Source organism: Saccopteryx leptura, chromosome 4 (genome assembly GCF_036850995.1).
Source record: "Saccopteryx leptura isolate mSacLep1 chromosome 4, mSacLep1_pri_phased_curated, whole genome shotgun sequence".
Classification (NCBI taxonomy): Eukaryota; Metazoa; Chordata; class Mammalia; order Chiroptera; family Emballonuridae; genus Saccopteryx; species Saccopteryx leptura.
This window is the reverse complement of record NC_089506.1, coordinates 125,774,418-125,788,017: the sequence shown is the minus strand read 5'-3', so window position 1 is coordinate 125,788,017 and position 13,600 is coordinate 125,774,418. Positions and strand designations below refer to the sequence as shown.

At 53.3% G+C, this 13,600-nt stretch overlaps 1 protein-coding gene across 7 annotated transcripts; it reads left to right on the top strand.

Annotated features, from left to right (window-relative positions):
- The first annotated feature begins 99 nt into the window (after positions 1-99).
- Positions 100-10,873, top strand: MCRIP1 (MAPK regulated corepressor interacting protein 1). Of its 7 annotated transcripts, none has more exons than XM_066381555.1 (6): positions 160-187; positions 942-1,001; positions 8,813-8,868; positions 8,967-9,085; positions 9,699-9,800; positions 10,017-10,873. In XM_066381555.1, the coding sequence occupies exons 3-6, from the start codon at positions 8,861-8,863 to the stop codon at positions 10,079-10,081; spliced, it is 294 nt and encodes a 97-aa protein (XP_066237652.1). In that variant the 5' UTR covers positions 160-187; positions 942-1,001; positions 8,813-8,860; the 3' UTR covers positions 10,082-10,873. The 7 variants fall into 7 exon arrangements, with proteins under 7 accessions (XP_066237649.1, XP_066237648.1, XP_066237655.1 ...); XM_066381556.1 differs by lacking the exon at positions 160-187 and adding an exon at positions 217-569; XM_066381552.1 differs by lacking the exon at positions 942-1,001 and having other exon boundaries at positions 100-187.
- Positions 10,874-13,600: the final 2,727 nt, after the last annotated feature.

Sequence of the window (13,600 nt, the reverse complement as noted above, 5' to 3'; positions counted from 1 at the left end):
TGACCGTGGTCGCCGGGCCGGGTAAGCAGCACCCGCGCTTTCGCGGCCCGGTACACTGCGATCCACTGCCCTATGCGCCGGTCGTCACGTGGCCGGCCGGCTCCTGCGCGTGCGCGGCGCGCGTCACTTCCGGCTGGGCCCCAGCTGGCAGGCGGCGGCGGCGGCGGCGGCGCGGCCGAGTGGCAAGGTGAGGCGGCGGCGACGGGGGCGGAGCGGTGCGGCCAGGACCCGCCCTGGCGCGGCGGCCGCGGTTGGGGGGTCGGGGCGGGTCGCGGAGACCCGTGCGCCCCACCCACAGCGCCCCGCGCCCGGGCAAGCTGGGGGCGCCCTCCGCCGCGGGAGTGCGGAGGAGGGAGCGTGGGGAACGTGGCGCTCCGGCCGCGGGCAGAGGGCTCGGAAGGGGCAGCCCGAGCCGCCTTTCGTCTTCTGAAGCTGCTGTCGCCAAGAAGGGCAGCTGTCCCGTCTCCCTGAGGGTGCCCCCTGGTGCCTGCAGCTCAGCGGGCCGGGCCCCTCCACATCCTCCCTTCCCTGATTGCCCTGCCTTTCGAGGCCGGGACGCGCGGGACCAGGTGCGGGCAAAGGGAGGCGCGACGCGCCTGCCCGGACCTCGCGGGCTCACTGGGCGTGGGGCAGCCGGAGTAGATGGTGCACAGGATGCCTCCGCTGGAGCGCAGTGTAGGGGGTGAAAGCCATAGTCGTCAATAACTACAGAAGCAACCTAGGTTGTAAAAATCTCCAGGTCGTACGCAGGTGCAAAAGTAGTGTCCCTCGTCCTGTCCCGGAGGAGACTTCCAAGAGAAGGAAGTGTTTTAGCCGGACCCTCAAGGATGATTAGTAGTTTGGGGCGGAGGAGACTGCTTGAATAAAGGCCTGGAGATGTCAGTGGGCAGCAGAGAGCGACCCTTTGAATGAAGAGAGATTTTATTGTTTTTATTTTACAGAGAGAGGGGAAGTGGGAGAGAGAGAGAGAGGGAGAGAGAAACATCTGTTTGTTGTTCCAGGTATTTATGCATTCATTGGTTGCTTTTTGTACCGTGACCGGGGATTGAACTTGCATCAGGATGATGCTTTAACCGGCCAGGGCTGGGTGGCGAGTGTTGAGAGCTTTGAGAGAGTAGAGCCAGGGAGGAGGGGGCAGGGGCTGAGTCCTGAAGAAGTAGTCTTGCCTGACCAGACGGTGGCGCAGTAGATAGAGCGTGGGACTGGGATGCAGGTGACCCAGGTTTGAGACCCGAGGTCGCCAGCTTGAGCGCGGGTTCATCTGGCTTGAGCAAAAAGCTCACCAGCTTGGACCCAAGGTCGCTGGCTCGAGCAAGGGGTTACTCGGTCTGCTGAAGGCCCGCGGTCAAGGCACATATGAGAAAGCAATCAATGAACAACTAAAGTGTTGTAATGAAAAACTGATGATTGATGCTTCTCATCTTTCTCTGTTCCTGTCTGTCCCTATCTGACTCTCTGTCTCTGTAAAAAAAAAAAAGAAAAAAAAAAGTAGTCTTGATTTGGGGTGGGTTCAAGGGATGTTGGGGTTTCCCAATGATGTGGAAGGGGATGCACACACTCAGGTCTGTTGTTCAGGAGAGAAGCTGTGGTCATCCACGAAATCGGTCAGCCAGGAATGAGGGTGAGGGGTGGTGCAGTGCTTGGAGCCTTTGCTCCAGGGCATTCAGGGACGGGCAGCCCTGTGTGAGGTCTAGTCCAGCAGTATCCTGCTGGCACTGCTTGGGTAGAAGAACATTTTTTAGAAGTCTCATTGCCTGGAACTGGGCTGTTGGTAGCCCTGAACATACAGAATGACAGGAGAGTGGAATCTAAGAAAATCTGAATCTAAGAAATTCCAAAGGAACACAGAATGACTAGCAATTATGTCATTGGTTCTAACTCTGGAATACCTACTGTCACTGTTCTGGACCCCAGAGTATATTCTCCTCTCTTGTCCAGGGGCATATGGCTGTGTATGGGGAAAGAGTTTGAGACTGGGGGACCAGAGGGCTAGGCTTTGGGCCCCCTGCTTCTCCCCAGGAGGTGTCTAGAGCCCTTGGATCCCATGGAAGAGTATGGTACTATACAGATGCACCAGGAAGGCTTCTTCCGCATACCTGACCAGGGCCACATCTATATCCAGGCTGTCAGGAACCTGTGGGGTGGGGGTGGGACAAGCAGGGGAAGAGGTGGGCTCTAGGGATAGCCCAGCGGAGCCTTCTGGGCTATCCCTGGCTGCCCTGGCTCTGGAAGCCCAGAGATTGAGGTGTAGACCCTATGCTGCTGGGTGGCAGGCTTCCTGACCTGTGGATTCTCCAAAATGGGGATTGTCAGGGCTCCTTCTTCCTGGGCCAGTGTTTGTAAAGCACCCACTGTGCTGGCACTCTGCAGTTTGCCCTCAGCAAGTGTATGCTGTGGCCAGTGGCACTGCTGTTTTCCACAGTACCCTGTGTTTTCTGGGTCTTCACATCCTCTGAGTGGGCTGATCTATATTCAGGTTTCCCAGAACTGTCCTGGTTCATGCTTTGTAATCAGCAGCATTCCTTCTCTCTCAGAAGTGCCCATTTATTTATACTTTATTATTGTTCCTTTTTTAGATTTTATTTATTGACTTTTATTTTTATTTATTTTTTTCCTTTTCCAAGTGAGAGGAGGGGAGATAGAGAGACAGACTCCCATATGCTCCCTGACAGAGGTCCACCCAGCAGCGCTTGTATGGGGCTGATACTCTGCCCATCTGGTTGCCATGCTCGCAACTGAGCTACTTTTAGCGCCTGATGTGGAGACTCCACTGAGCCATCCTCAGCGCCCAGGGCCATTGCGCTTGAACCAATCAAGCCATGGCTGCAGGAGGAGGAGAAAGAGAGAGAGAAAAAAAGGGGTGGGGTTAGGGGTGGAAAAGCAGTATGTCACTTCTCCTGTGTGCCCTGACCATGAATCGAACCCAAGACATCCACACTCTGGGCTGGCGCTCTACCACTGAGCCAATCGGCTTGGATGTTTATTGACTTTTAGAGAAAGGAGAGAGAGAGAGAAAGTGGGGAGAGAAGCTGGAAGCATCAACTCATAGTAGTTGCTTCCTGTATGTGCCTTGACCAGGCAAGCCTGGGGTTTCAAACCAGTGACCTCAGCTTTCCAAGTCAACACTTTATCTGCTGCGCCACCACAAGCCAGCCTCAGAAGTACCCATTTAGGCAATACATTCCTTCAGTGATCACCCTGTCCATCCTCATATTGGATAAGGAGCCATAGACATCTTTTTTGACGTGGCGGCTTCATGTGGCTGTACTTAAACTCCTTCAAGCAGGAGGGCCTGCTGATCACCCTTGGGGGCCACTGTGGCTCAGATGAGGACACTGAGGCCCAGAGAGAGAAGGGACTTGCCCAGGGGCAGCAGGGAAGGATGATATTCAGCCACAGAGTGGTTCTGGACTGTGTGCCTAGCATGCAGCCGACCAGGTACTTGGGCTAGGCAGTGATGGACAACAGTCCAAGTCTGCAGTGGGCTGTGGGGGTCAGTGTGTAGTTCTCCATGTTGATGGAAGCAGGCAGAGGTGGCTCTATGGCAAAGACTGTGTTTGGGGGTGGTCTGGGTGTCCAGCAGTCAGTGACTCCTGATGAAATAGATGGGGGCCAGACTGGGGACTTGATGACAGTAGAGGGCCTGGATGGTGTCCAGGTGGTAAGTGACTTGAGGAGTGGTTGTTGGGCAGAACATGCTGGCAACTCGTGTAGGGGGATGAGGGAGGGTGGTGTGGGAGGCTCTTCCTACATGGGGTGGTCCTCACATGAGAGCCCTGGGAAAGAGGAGCACCTTGGTGGAGGCTCTGGGAAGGATGCCCCTGTGGGCCAGCGAGAGACTGAGGTTGTATCTTCAGTTTTGAGACACCAGGGATTGTGAGCACTCAGATGCAAAGATGCAGTTGGACTTGGACATGCTATCGATTGCCACTTACAGCCCAGCTCTGGAGCTGTTAGAACCTGAAAGAAGTCTCTTAGGGTTGACAGCATGTGGTACATACAATGGCGTTTTGAGTTCAAGAGTTGAAGTAATTGTGTCTTATAATCTTCATGAGTGAGGATTCCCCTAGAAGACTAGGGGAGAGAAGGGGTTTGGGAAGGGCATACTCCCCACCTGCTCTTATCTCTGGTATGGCCCAGAAGGGTTGAAGGCCAGGTAGGTTCTTGGACACAGAGTGTATAGCCTGCCCTCTTCCTGGTCCCACCCCTTCCCATATCACTTTTACTTGAGCTACTGAGCATCTGGTCTTTGTCCTACCAGACTTTAGTCTCTGACCTCACTGGAGCCTTGGCTTGTTGGGTCTTTTAGGTGTTCCTTGTGCTTTTCCAGGCCTCTGCCATTCTCCCCAGCCGCTTGTCACCCAGGCCCTCCTCACCCTCCTCTTTGGTGGCCCTGCTCAGCATTTTCCCCTGATTAAAAATATGGTCAAGTTGCCCTCCATTCAGCAAGACACAGACCACCAAGGACCCTTACCTGGTGCCAGGTATCATGGACCACAGTCTGGGCTGAGTCCCCCCTTCCCTGGCTTCACTAAGACCATTGTTGCTGAGATGGTATTATGCTGGTCCAGAGGTCACCTCTTGATCCAGGTCTTAGCTGTCCCCCCTCCCCCATGCACTGAAATGGCTATCATAGGACATGTACATTTATTTGATTTTTAATGGAAATTTCCTGTAAGTCAGAATTGGGCCTAGCACCTTGGTGGGACCTCGAGGAGGTAATGATGGTGAGTAGCTACTTCCCCCACTGTGTTTAGGGGAGCAGCAGGTCCTTGGCCTCTTGGGAAGCTGCTAGTACATCCAGGAGATGTCTCCATTCCCAAGTCCTTCCAGGTGGCAGGGTCTTGGCCAGGTGGGACCAGCAAAAGGTCCTGGTGAGAACAGCCCAGAGTGGTAGGCTGAGCTGAGGGACAAGTTGGGAGGACTTGGAGGTTTTTCGTGTTTGGGAAGGCCAGTTGGTAGGACATAGGCCACTAAAGTCAGCTGAAGTGTGACAGGATCACCCCTTAAGAGGAGACAGACTACTTCTTTTTGAAAATGTTTTTAAAAACTTTTATTTATTTACTTATTTTAAATATTTATTATATTGATTTTAGAGAGAGAGAGAGACAGGAACATCAATCTGCTCCTGTATGTGCCCTGAACAGGGATTGAACCGGCAACCTCTGTGTTTTGGGATGACTCTAACCAACTAAGCTATCAGGCCAGGGCTATTTATTTATTTATTTTAAATGATTTTTTTTATTTATTAATTTTAGAGAAAGAGAAGAAGGTAGAAAGAAAAACAATTTGTTGTTCCACTTATTAATCATTCATTGGTTTATTCTTTTTTTTGTTTGTTTTGTTTTTGTGACAGAGAGACAGACAGATAGGGACAGACAGGAAGGGAGAGAGATGAGAACCATCAATTCTTCATTGTGGCTCCTTAGTTGTTCATTGATTGCTTTCTCAAATGTGCCTTGACGAGGGCCTACAGCGGTGCAAGTGACCCCTTGCTCAAGCCAGCAACCTTGGGCTCAAGCTGGTGACCTTGGGCTTCAAGCCAGTGACCCTGCACTCAAGCTGGTGAGCCTGTGTTCAAGCTGGCAACCTTGAGGTTTTGAACCTGGGTCCTTGGAGTCCCAGTCTGATGCTCTGTCCACTGTGCCACTGCCTGGTCAGGCCGTTGGTTGATTCTTGTATGTGCCCTGACTAGGGATTGAACCTGCAACCTTGGAATATGGCATTGATGCTCTAACCAACTGAACTACCTGGCCAGGGTTAAAATATTATTTTTTAATCTATTGATTGATTTTTTGAGAGAGTGAGAAACATTGATCTGTTGTTTCACTTATTTATGCATTCATTGGTTGATTTTAAAAAGATTATTTTTAAGACTTTATTCATATTAGAGAGAGAGAAAGAGAGAGAAGGGGGGAGGAGTGGTAAGCATCAACTCCCATATGTGCATTGACTGGATAAGCCAGGATTTCGAACCAGTGACCTCAGCATTCCAGGTCGACACTTTATTCACTGCGCCACCACAGATCAGGCATTGGTTAATTCTTGTATGTGCCCTGACTGGGGATTAAATCCATGACCTTTGTGTATCGGGACGATGCTCTAACTAACTGAGCTACCCAGCCAGCATTGAAAATGTTATTTTATTTGACCTTCAAGTCTCAAGGATATGAGAACTTGCTGAGTGTGGTTCCTGGTAGAGGTGCTTCTCAGCACACGCTGACCAGAAATCTTGGAACTGAAGTAGGAAGGACATCTGTGCAGGAAGGCACTTGGTGCCAAGTGTATAGCCCTGGGTCCAGGAACTAGTGCCACCCAACAAGGCCCTGGTTTATTCAGGAAGCCCAGGAGTGGCATGAGGTGGTTTCCAGTGCAGAGACCCAGAGTTCCAGGGTCTGGTCTCATGTGCCGGTTCCCTTGCAGGCCAGCTGCTCTGGGCTCAGCGCAGCCAGGTCTGGTGACTGCAGGGACAAAGGGAAGCAGGGAAGCACCAGGCTTTGACCAAAGGAGGCTGAGGCTGTGGCTGCACTGAGAGGAGAGGTGAGGAGCTGGCAAGGCCAGGAAGGAAGGTGCCCTAAAGGAGTGGTTGGCCAGGTCAAAAGGGACAGACTGCAGGTGGACTGGAACTCCTGAATGAGAGGAGATGAGGGCCTGGCCCAGGGTGGGCAGGGGTGCCAGTCTTGCTGGCTCCTCCTTCCTGTTGTATAATTGGAGCTTCTCCTCTGCTCACTGCTAACAGCCCCCTGGGGCGAGTGTCCTCAGGGTGCCCACCAGCACTTTGGCCCTGGGCAGGAGAACACGGGCTATAGGCTCCTGCCTGGGAGGGGCACAGGGCTCTGCATGCCTTCAGCAGTCTGGTTTTATGCTTTTTTTTGTTCTTGACTTGTTTGTGGGCTTTTGTTTAACTGTATAGGTGTTTCAATATGGCCTAGTGAGTCAGAGAGGATGTACCCACACTCTCCTATCCTCCTGGTCCTCTAGGAGGGGCTGTGGCTCATGCTCTGGGCAGTTTGGGGGCCCCTGGGTTTCAGGGTGGGTGAGGGAGGTTCTTGTGCTCAAAGCCCTCTCCCAGGGCTGCCCTACTGCCAGCAAGTGTTGCCTTACTCTGGGGCAAGGTCAGGCATGGTACCAGCTCTATGCAGCCTGCTCCTTTACCCTGTAGTGTGTGTTCTCTGCCAGAGAGCGGACACTGGATGGCGAGTTTGAGGGTAAGCCTAAAGATTAACTGGACTCCCACCCAGAGTCTTAATCACTAGGTCAGTCCCCAGGCCTGGTAGCTTCTGCCTGGCTCACACCCCTCCAGCCATCCTGCCCTGCTGTCTTCCATGTCCCGGGCACCAGCTTACCCATAACCCAGCCTCCGGGTGCAGAAAGCTGGGCAGGTTCTGTGTGTCCATTGGGCTCCTCACCACTAGGAGAAAGGAAACTAAGGCTCACAGAAGCAACATGCCAGGGCCTGCAGGCTTTGGGGGCAGAGCTAGGTTCACTGAGAGGTGCTCTGTGATTCTGGAAATGGTGCGATAAAGCAGCTTGCATTATTCACACTACCTGACTCTGGGGAAGGGGCTCCCAGGGCAGCAGTGGTCCAGGTACTGGGGGCTGAGGTTGCTTCAGGTCATGCATGTCTCTGCCCCCCTGGCCAGCCCCTGGCTCCCACCAGTTGAGCTTGCTACATCCTTACCACAGATTGTGGCTGTACCCCACCCTCAGGGGTTCCCTGGCAGCAGTGAGGCCACAGTAGTTTGTCATCAGCTTAAAGGGAAGAGGCTGACACATTGTCCCAGTAGAGCCCAAGCTCTGCATCGCTCAGGCATCCCTAATTCAACTTCCCTGTGCAGTGGGACACTCCTACTTATCAGCAGGGCTGGCAGCCTCTTCGAGACTACTCTTGAGGCAGCCATGAGGATTCTACTTATCAGTGCCAACACCAACAGCCAATGGAGGAAAGACACGACCGACACACAAGTTAGTTGCAAGAATCACACAGGCAGTTTATTACTCACAAATCCTTTTGGCGTGCCTGGGTACAGCTTCAGGGGGCCCTATTGGCGTGCTCCTCTCGGCTGTCTTTGTCAGAGCTCAGAGTGGCGTGGAGACAGTCCACATTCACGTTGGAGTCTGGGCTACTACTACAGCAGGGGGCCCTCAGCTTTAGTACCTTTTCTGGCCAACGGCTTCTAACAGGTGTCAATCTACAGGATTATCACCTCAAACCACCTTTTTGGGAGTTCCTTGCAGGAAGCCCTTTTTATGTTAATCTACTGAAATGTTACATAAAGCCACTTTTTAAAAAATATATTTTTTAGATTTTTTTCTTATTTATTCATTTTTTTTAGAGAGAGGAGAGAGAGACAGAAGGGGGGGGAGGAGGAGCAGGAAGCACCAACTCCCATATGTGCCTTGACCAGGCAAGCCCAGGGTTTCGAACCAGCAACCTCAGCATTTCCAAGTCAACATTTTATCCACTGTGCCACCACAGTCAGGCTACATCAAGCCACTTTTAAGATGTTCCTAGGGGAGCCTTCTGTTTACGTCAATCCACAGAGTTATGATATCAAGCCACTCTTATCTATATGTAATTTCACACACACACTAACTGAGTCCTGCGCGAAAGGCAGACTCTGTTTATCATATCTGTACACACTATATTAATTCCTATCCAGACAGCATAACTTTAATTTCCTTAATTGCTTTTAATATTATATCCTAATTATTTTTATATATCTTCCATGTTTTCTATATTTCTATATATTTAATTACTATAACCTTATATTACTGCAACACATGCCCCACAACAGGACTTCCCTTTCAGAGGCTGAGGGGATCCAGCAGCAGAGTGTGAGGACCAGACGCCCCAGCGATGACCAGGTGGGTCTTAGGCAGTGGAGTGTCCTCTGCCCGGGGGCAGAGAGAATGGGATCCCCACCCTGCCCTCCAGACTCTCCTCACAAGCTTGGCCCCCCCAGGTCCCCCGTCTCCAGAGTCGTCTATAACGGCAAGAGGAACAGTAGCCCCCGCTCTCCCCCCAACAGCAGCGAGATCTTCACCCCAGCCCATGAGGAGAATGTGCGCTTCATTTATGAAGGTAGGGGCCACCCCCACTGGCCTCCACCTCATTCTCCCTCAGCCTTCAGGGCCAGGCAGGTGGGGTGACCAGGCCTGTATGGGGAAGACTGGTTCTTGTAATGGGGGCTGGTCAACACTTTGGGTTCCCATGGGCAGCATCCCCCAGAAGAGGCAGCATTTGGAGCTGGTTGGGTTCTTTTGGGGTGGGGGGTGCCATGGGAGACAGATGTGCACTCTGGAGAAACCCAGGGGTATCCCAAAAGTGAGGGCTGTGTGCAAGGGCCGGCCTGGAGCAGTGAGTGCTGTACCCCAGTAGGTCACATGTGCTTCTGTGACCACAGCCCTGGCCGTAGTATAGAGGAGGGACAAGCCTGTTAGAGGAGCTAGGGCAGGGAGGCCTAGACGGGTGGTCCAGGCAGGGCTCTCCAAGGGTGCACTGGGGACAAGTTCAGGTCAAGAGCCGGCCAATCTGTGGACCAGTGGCTGTGAAGAGGGGTATTGGTGGTGCTGGGGGAGGGCCTGTAAGGATGCTCTGAGGAGGGGGCAAGAGAAAGATGCTCTGTTATGGGATACTGACTGGCTGAGGACTGCCCAGTGGGCTGGGTCTCTCACTGGGTCACTCCTTCCTGCAGCCTGGCAGGGCGTGGAGCGGGATCTTCGGAGCCAGATTTCTGGCAGCGAGCGGGGCCTGGTGGAGGAGTATGTGGAGAAGTTCCCTAACCCCAGCCTGAAGAGTGAGTGGGAGGGGCTAGTCTAGGGTATGGGGCCTGGCTAGGGGTGGAGCCTAGTCAGGGGCGGGGCTGGGCAGGAAGGGCCCTCCTGCTTTCTTTTTCCTCATAGGAAGAGAACTGGGCAGAGTGGGTAGATCCCAGGGCTTTCAGAGGTGGGAGCAGGATCTGGGTGAAGCTGCCTTTCCTGTGCCCACCGCTGACCAATGTGTCCGCCTACAGCCTTCAAGCCTATTGACCTGAGCGACCTGAAGCGCCGGAACACGCAGGATGCCAAGAAGTCCTAAAGCACCGGCAGGGGCCCCCTCTGGCCTCTGGGAGATCTGGGTGCAGCTGATGTTGGCCTGCTCTCCTGTGGGCCCAGCTCCTGGGAGGGGGAGGGCCCGTGCTCCCATTGGGCCTCACATCCCAGGACCAAGACAGCATGATTGATGGCCATGGCCTGCCCCTCCTCTCCCAGCCCCCTTGGTGGTCTCAGCTGCCAGTCACTGGGAGGTCTGGGCCCTACCATCTGCGGCTCTCTCCTGGTCCTAGCTGCCTAGGTGTCTCTGGAGTCCCCTGGCCCTGCCTGCCCCTAGGGCCTTGACCCTGACTCCCTATCCTTCTATCTTCTCCACTGCCCAGCCCTGACCCCTGGCCACTTCCAGGATCAGGACAGATATGAGAGGGCCTCTGTTGTCTCCTAGGTCTGGGTCTTAGGCCAGGTTAGTCCCTGAGCTGGCCAGCAGGCAGGACGAGGCCTAGTGTGGATCTCCCACATTGCTGCCTGTCTGGCCTGGACACATGGGGAGTGAATAACCCCCTCATCCCCCACTGTCCAGCCTGGTCCCTTCCTTCCTGCGTTAGCTTAGAATGGCACCAGCTTTCAGCCTGGATACCACTGGCTCCCCTCATAGGGTCCTGGAAACTAGGCTTGGCTCTTGGTGTCTGTAGCCCTGTGGCCATAGCACCCTCAGGATAGGAGTGTGAGGTTGCCTGGTGGGTCCTGTCTCTGTGGTGTGCTAGAAGGGTCATCAGGGCCCTTTTTTCCCCCTGTAACTGGAGCCTGGGGCCAGAAAATAAAGGCGGGCAGCACTGGGTCAGCCTCTTGGCAATCTGTCTCTGCAGCCCATACAGGGTCAGAAATCCAGGGTTGTGGATAAGGCCCCTGAGCCCAGAAATTTCATCTGATCCCTGGTCTCCACTAGGGGGCTCAGGCCTTTTGAGGTGCTGTGGGGTGGGGGCATCCCTCTGCAGCTCTGAACCCAGAAAAGCCAAACTAGAATTTATTTTAAGAACATCTTTTCCTAGAAAAGTAATTTAGGGCTTGATTGGCCCCATAGGGTGGCTCTGGGAGGCATCTTATCCTAGTGATGGTTTTCCAGGCCTGGGGCACAGGAGGGATGGTTCACGTAGTAAATAGCCACGGAAGCTTGCTGCCATTGGCGCTGGCTGATGCCCAACCCTCAGCCAAGTCCTTGTAACACTGCGGCCTCATTTGCTGTCCAGGGACTTGTGAGTGCTTTAATGTCTGCTGGGCTGGGTTGCCTAAGCTGACCCCCACCGCCTGGGGCTGGGATAGGGGTGGAGGCCAGGTTGGGTATGGTCCAGTTGAGGTGCAGGGGGCTGTGGCCAGAGGATGAGTGGACATAGGCACACATCACACTCTCCACCCAAACCAGTGTTTTTCAACTGCCAGTCTGTCAGAAATTTTGTGCTGGTCTGCAAAAGACCTGGTTAATTTTTTCACTGACTGGTGGTTGAAAAACACTAAGACCACTGAAGACTAGGCAGGATGAGGTGGAAGCAAGGCCCTGTCCCTGTGCTGCCCTTGCTGGCCAGCAGGGGTCCTGCTGGGGAGGTGGGAGGGTGGACTGGACCCTGGCCAGCCTTTTCTGCAGGTGTGACCTTGAGCAGGTTGCTGAGTCAGCCTCAGTTTTCTCACGTGGAGATTGGTACCTATCTCCCAGATGACTGCCTAGTGCTAATGCTCACTGCCACTATTGGTCACCTCGTGGATAGACTTAACAGAGCCTTCAGCCTTGGCACAGTGGGCACAACCCACAGGTTTCCTAGACAACTGCTGGTGGCCAAAGTCGTGGCCTTAATGTGAACCCTAGGGTGCATCACACTGCCTTCTGGATTGATTGTTCCCTTCTGTAAAGTGAGGGAATGGGCTGTGGTGGTCCAGAGACCTCCCTAAAGGGGTGCTAGAGCCCCAAGCAACACATTGGGGAAGGTCTAATGCAGGGGTTGGAAACCTTTTTGGCTGAGAGAGCCATGAACGCCACATATTTTAAAATGTAATTCTGTGAGAGCCATACAACGACCAGTGTACGTTAGGCATTATCCAATAAGAATTTGGTATTGTCCCGGAGGACAGCTGTGATTGGCTCCAGCCACCTGCAACCATGAACATGAACAGTAGGAAATGAATGGATTGTAATACATGAGAATGTTTTATATTTTTAACATTTTTTTTAATTAAAGATTTGTCTGCGAGCCAGATGCAGCCACATCTGGCTCACGAGCCATAGGTTCCCGACCCCGGTCTAATGTCTTGCTGCATTAGTTAAAATTGACTTGATTTTGACTCCAAGCCCTGTCTGGGGTCATTCATCCCTCCTGTGGGGCTGGAAGGTGGGAGGGGGTCACTGTCCTCAGCTCCCTTGGGCCATACTGGGCTCTGGAGTGGGCCTCACCTGCTCATAGCCTCACTAGTGGTAATACTGCTGGGCCTGTATACCCCCTCCCTGCCTGGGTGGGCCTGTGGGACACGCCTCCTGGCCTTTTTATTCCTGCAGTTCCTGCCAGTTTAGCTTTTCTGTGAAATGGAGGCCCTTGGCCTGGGGTCTTTCTGCCAATTAACACCTTGGAAGTGAGAATGGGTTTAATAGGCAAGTACTGGCAGGAAGGGCGAGGCAGGGAGAGGAGCTCTGATAGGGGCACTGGGGGCAGAAGCTCTGCTCTAGGGTGGGGAAGGGGGGAAGTAACCTTGGAGGGTGATGCAGGGTTGGGGAGATGGGGCGCAACCTGTAGAGGCTCAGGTTGCTGGGCCGAGTTTCTACTTCCAGCAGACCTGTACTCCAGTGCCCCCCTTCCCCAGTGTGCAGTATAAACATCCAATCTGGGGGCTCCCCTAATGGATAAGCACTTGGTGTGGTCACAACAGAGGGCCCATGCAGGGAGGACGGATGCTACCTGGAGGGGGAGGCAGGTATGCCAGGAAGAGGGTAGCTGTACCCTCTGTCAGCCCAGTGGCTCACAAGAAGTTTGTGTCCTCTGCCCCAGCTGCACTGCCACCTCGGACACCCCCTGCTTTTCATGTAGTGGGGGCAGTTGGGAGTGAGGCGAATATCCTGGTGTGACAGGTTCGTCCATGTGTCCATCACATCCTACTCTGCAGTGTGCGACATTGCTACTTGACAGCTCCATGGGCACGTTTATTGCCTCTGAGGACATGGTGATCTGTAAAAGACTGGCCTTATTCTGATTTGTTGGCTTTTATTTTCTTCAAAATGCTAATGTAAAAATATGTTAATGTAGTAAATACTAAGCCTGAGCTCTGAGCACTGAGGATGTGTATTGAGGAAGAGTGATAATTCCCTGATAGCATCTGACACCCAATCCTTGTTGCTTAGGTGTCTGACAGGTGGGTTATATCCCTCAAGTCTTTCCCCTCTGTTTATGGAGTAAAGCCACCCCACCCCAGCACTCAGTGGTGGAGTTTCCACGTTAATTCTCCTCAGTGTGTGTTCAGTCACTTGGATCCCCTTGAGGGTGTCTCTCCTGGAGTCTCTACCCTGCTTGAGGCCCCAGTGACCCAC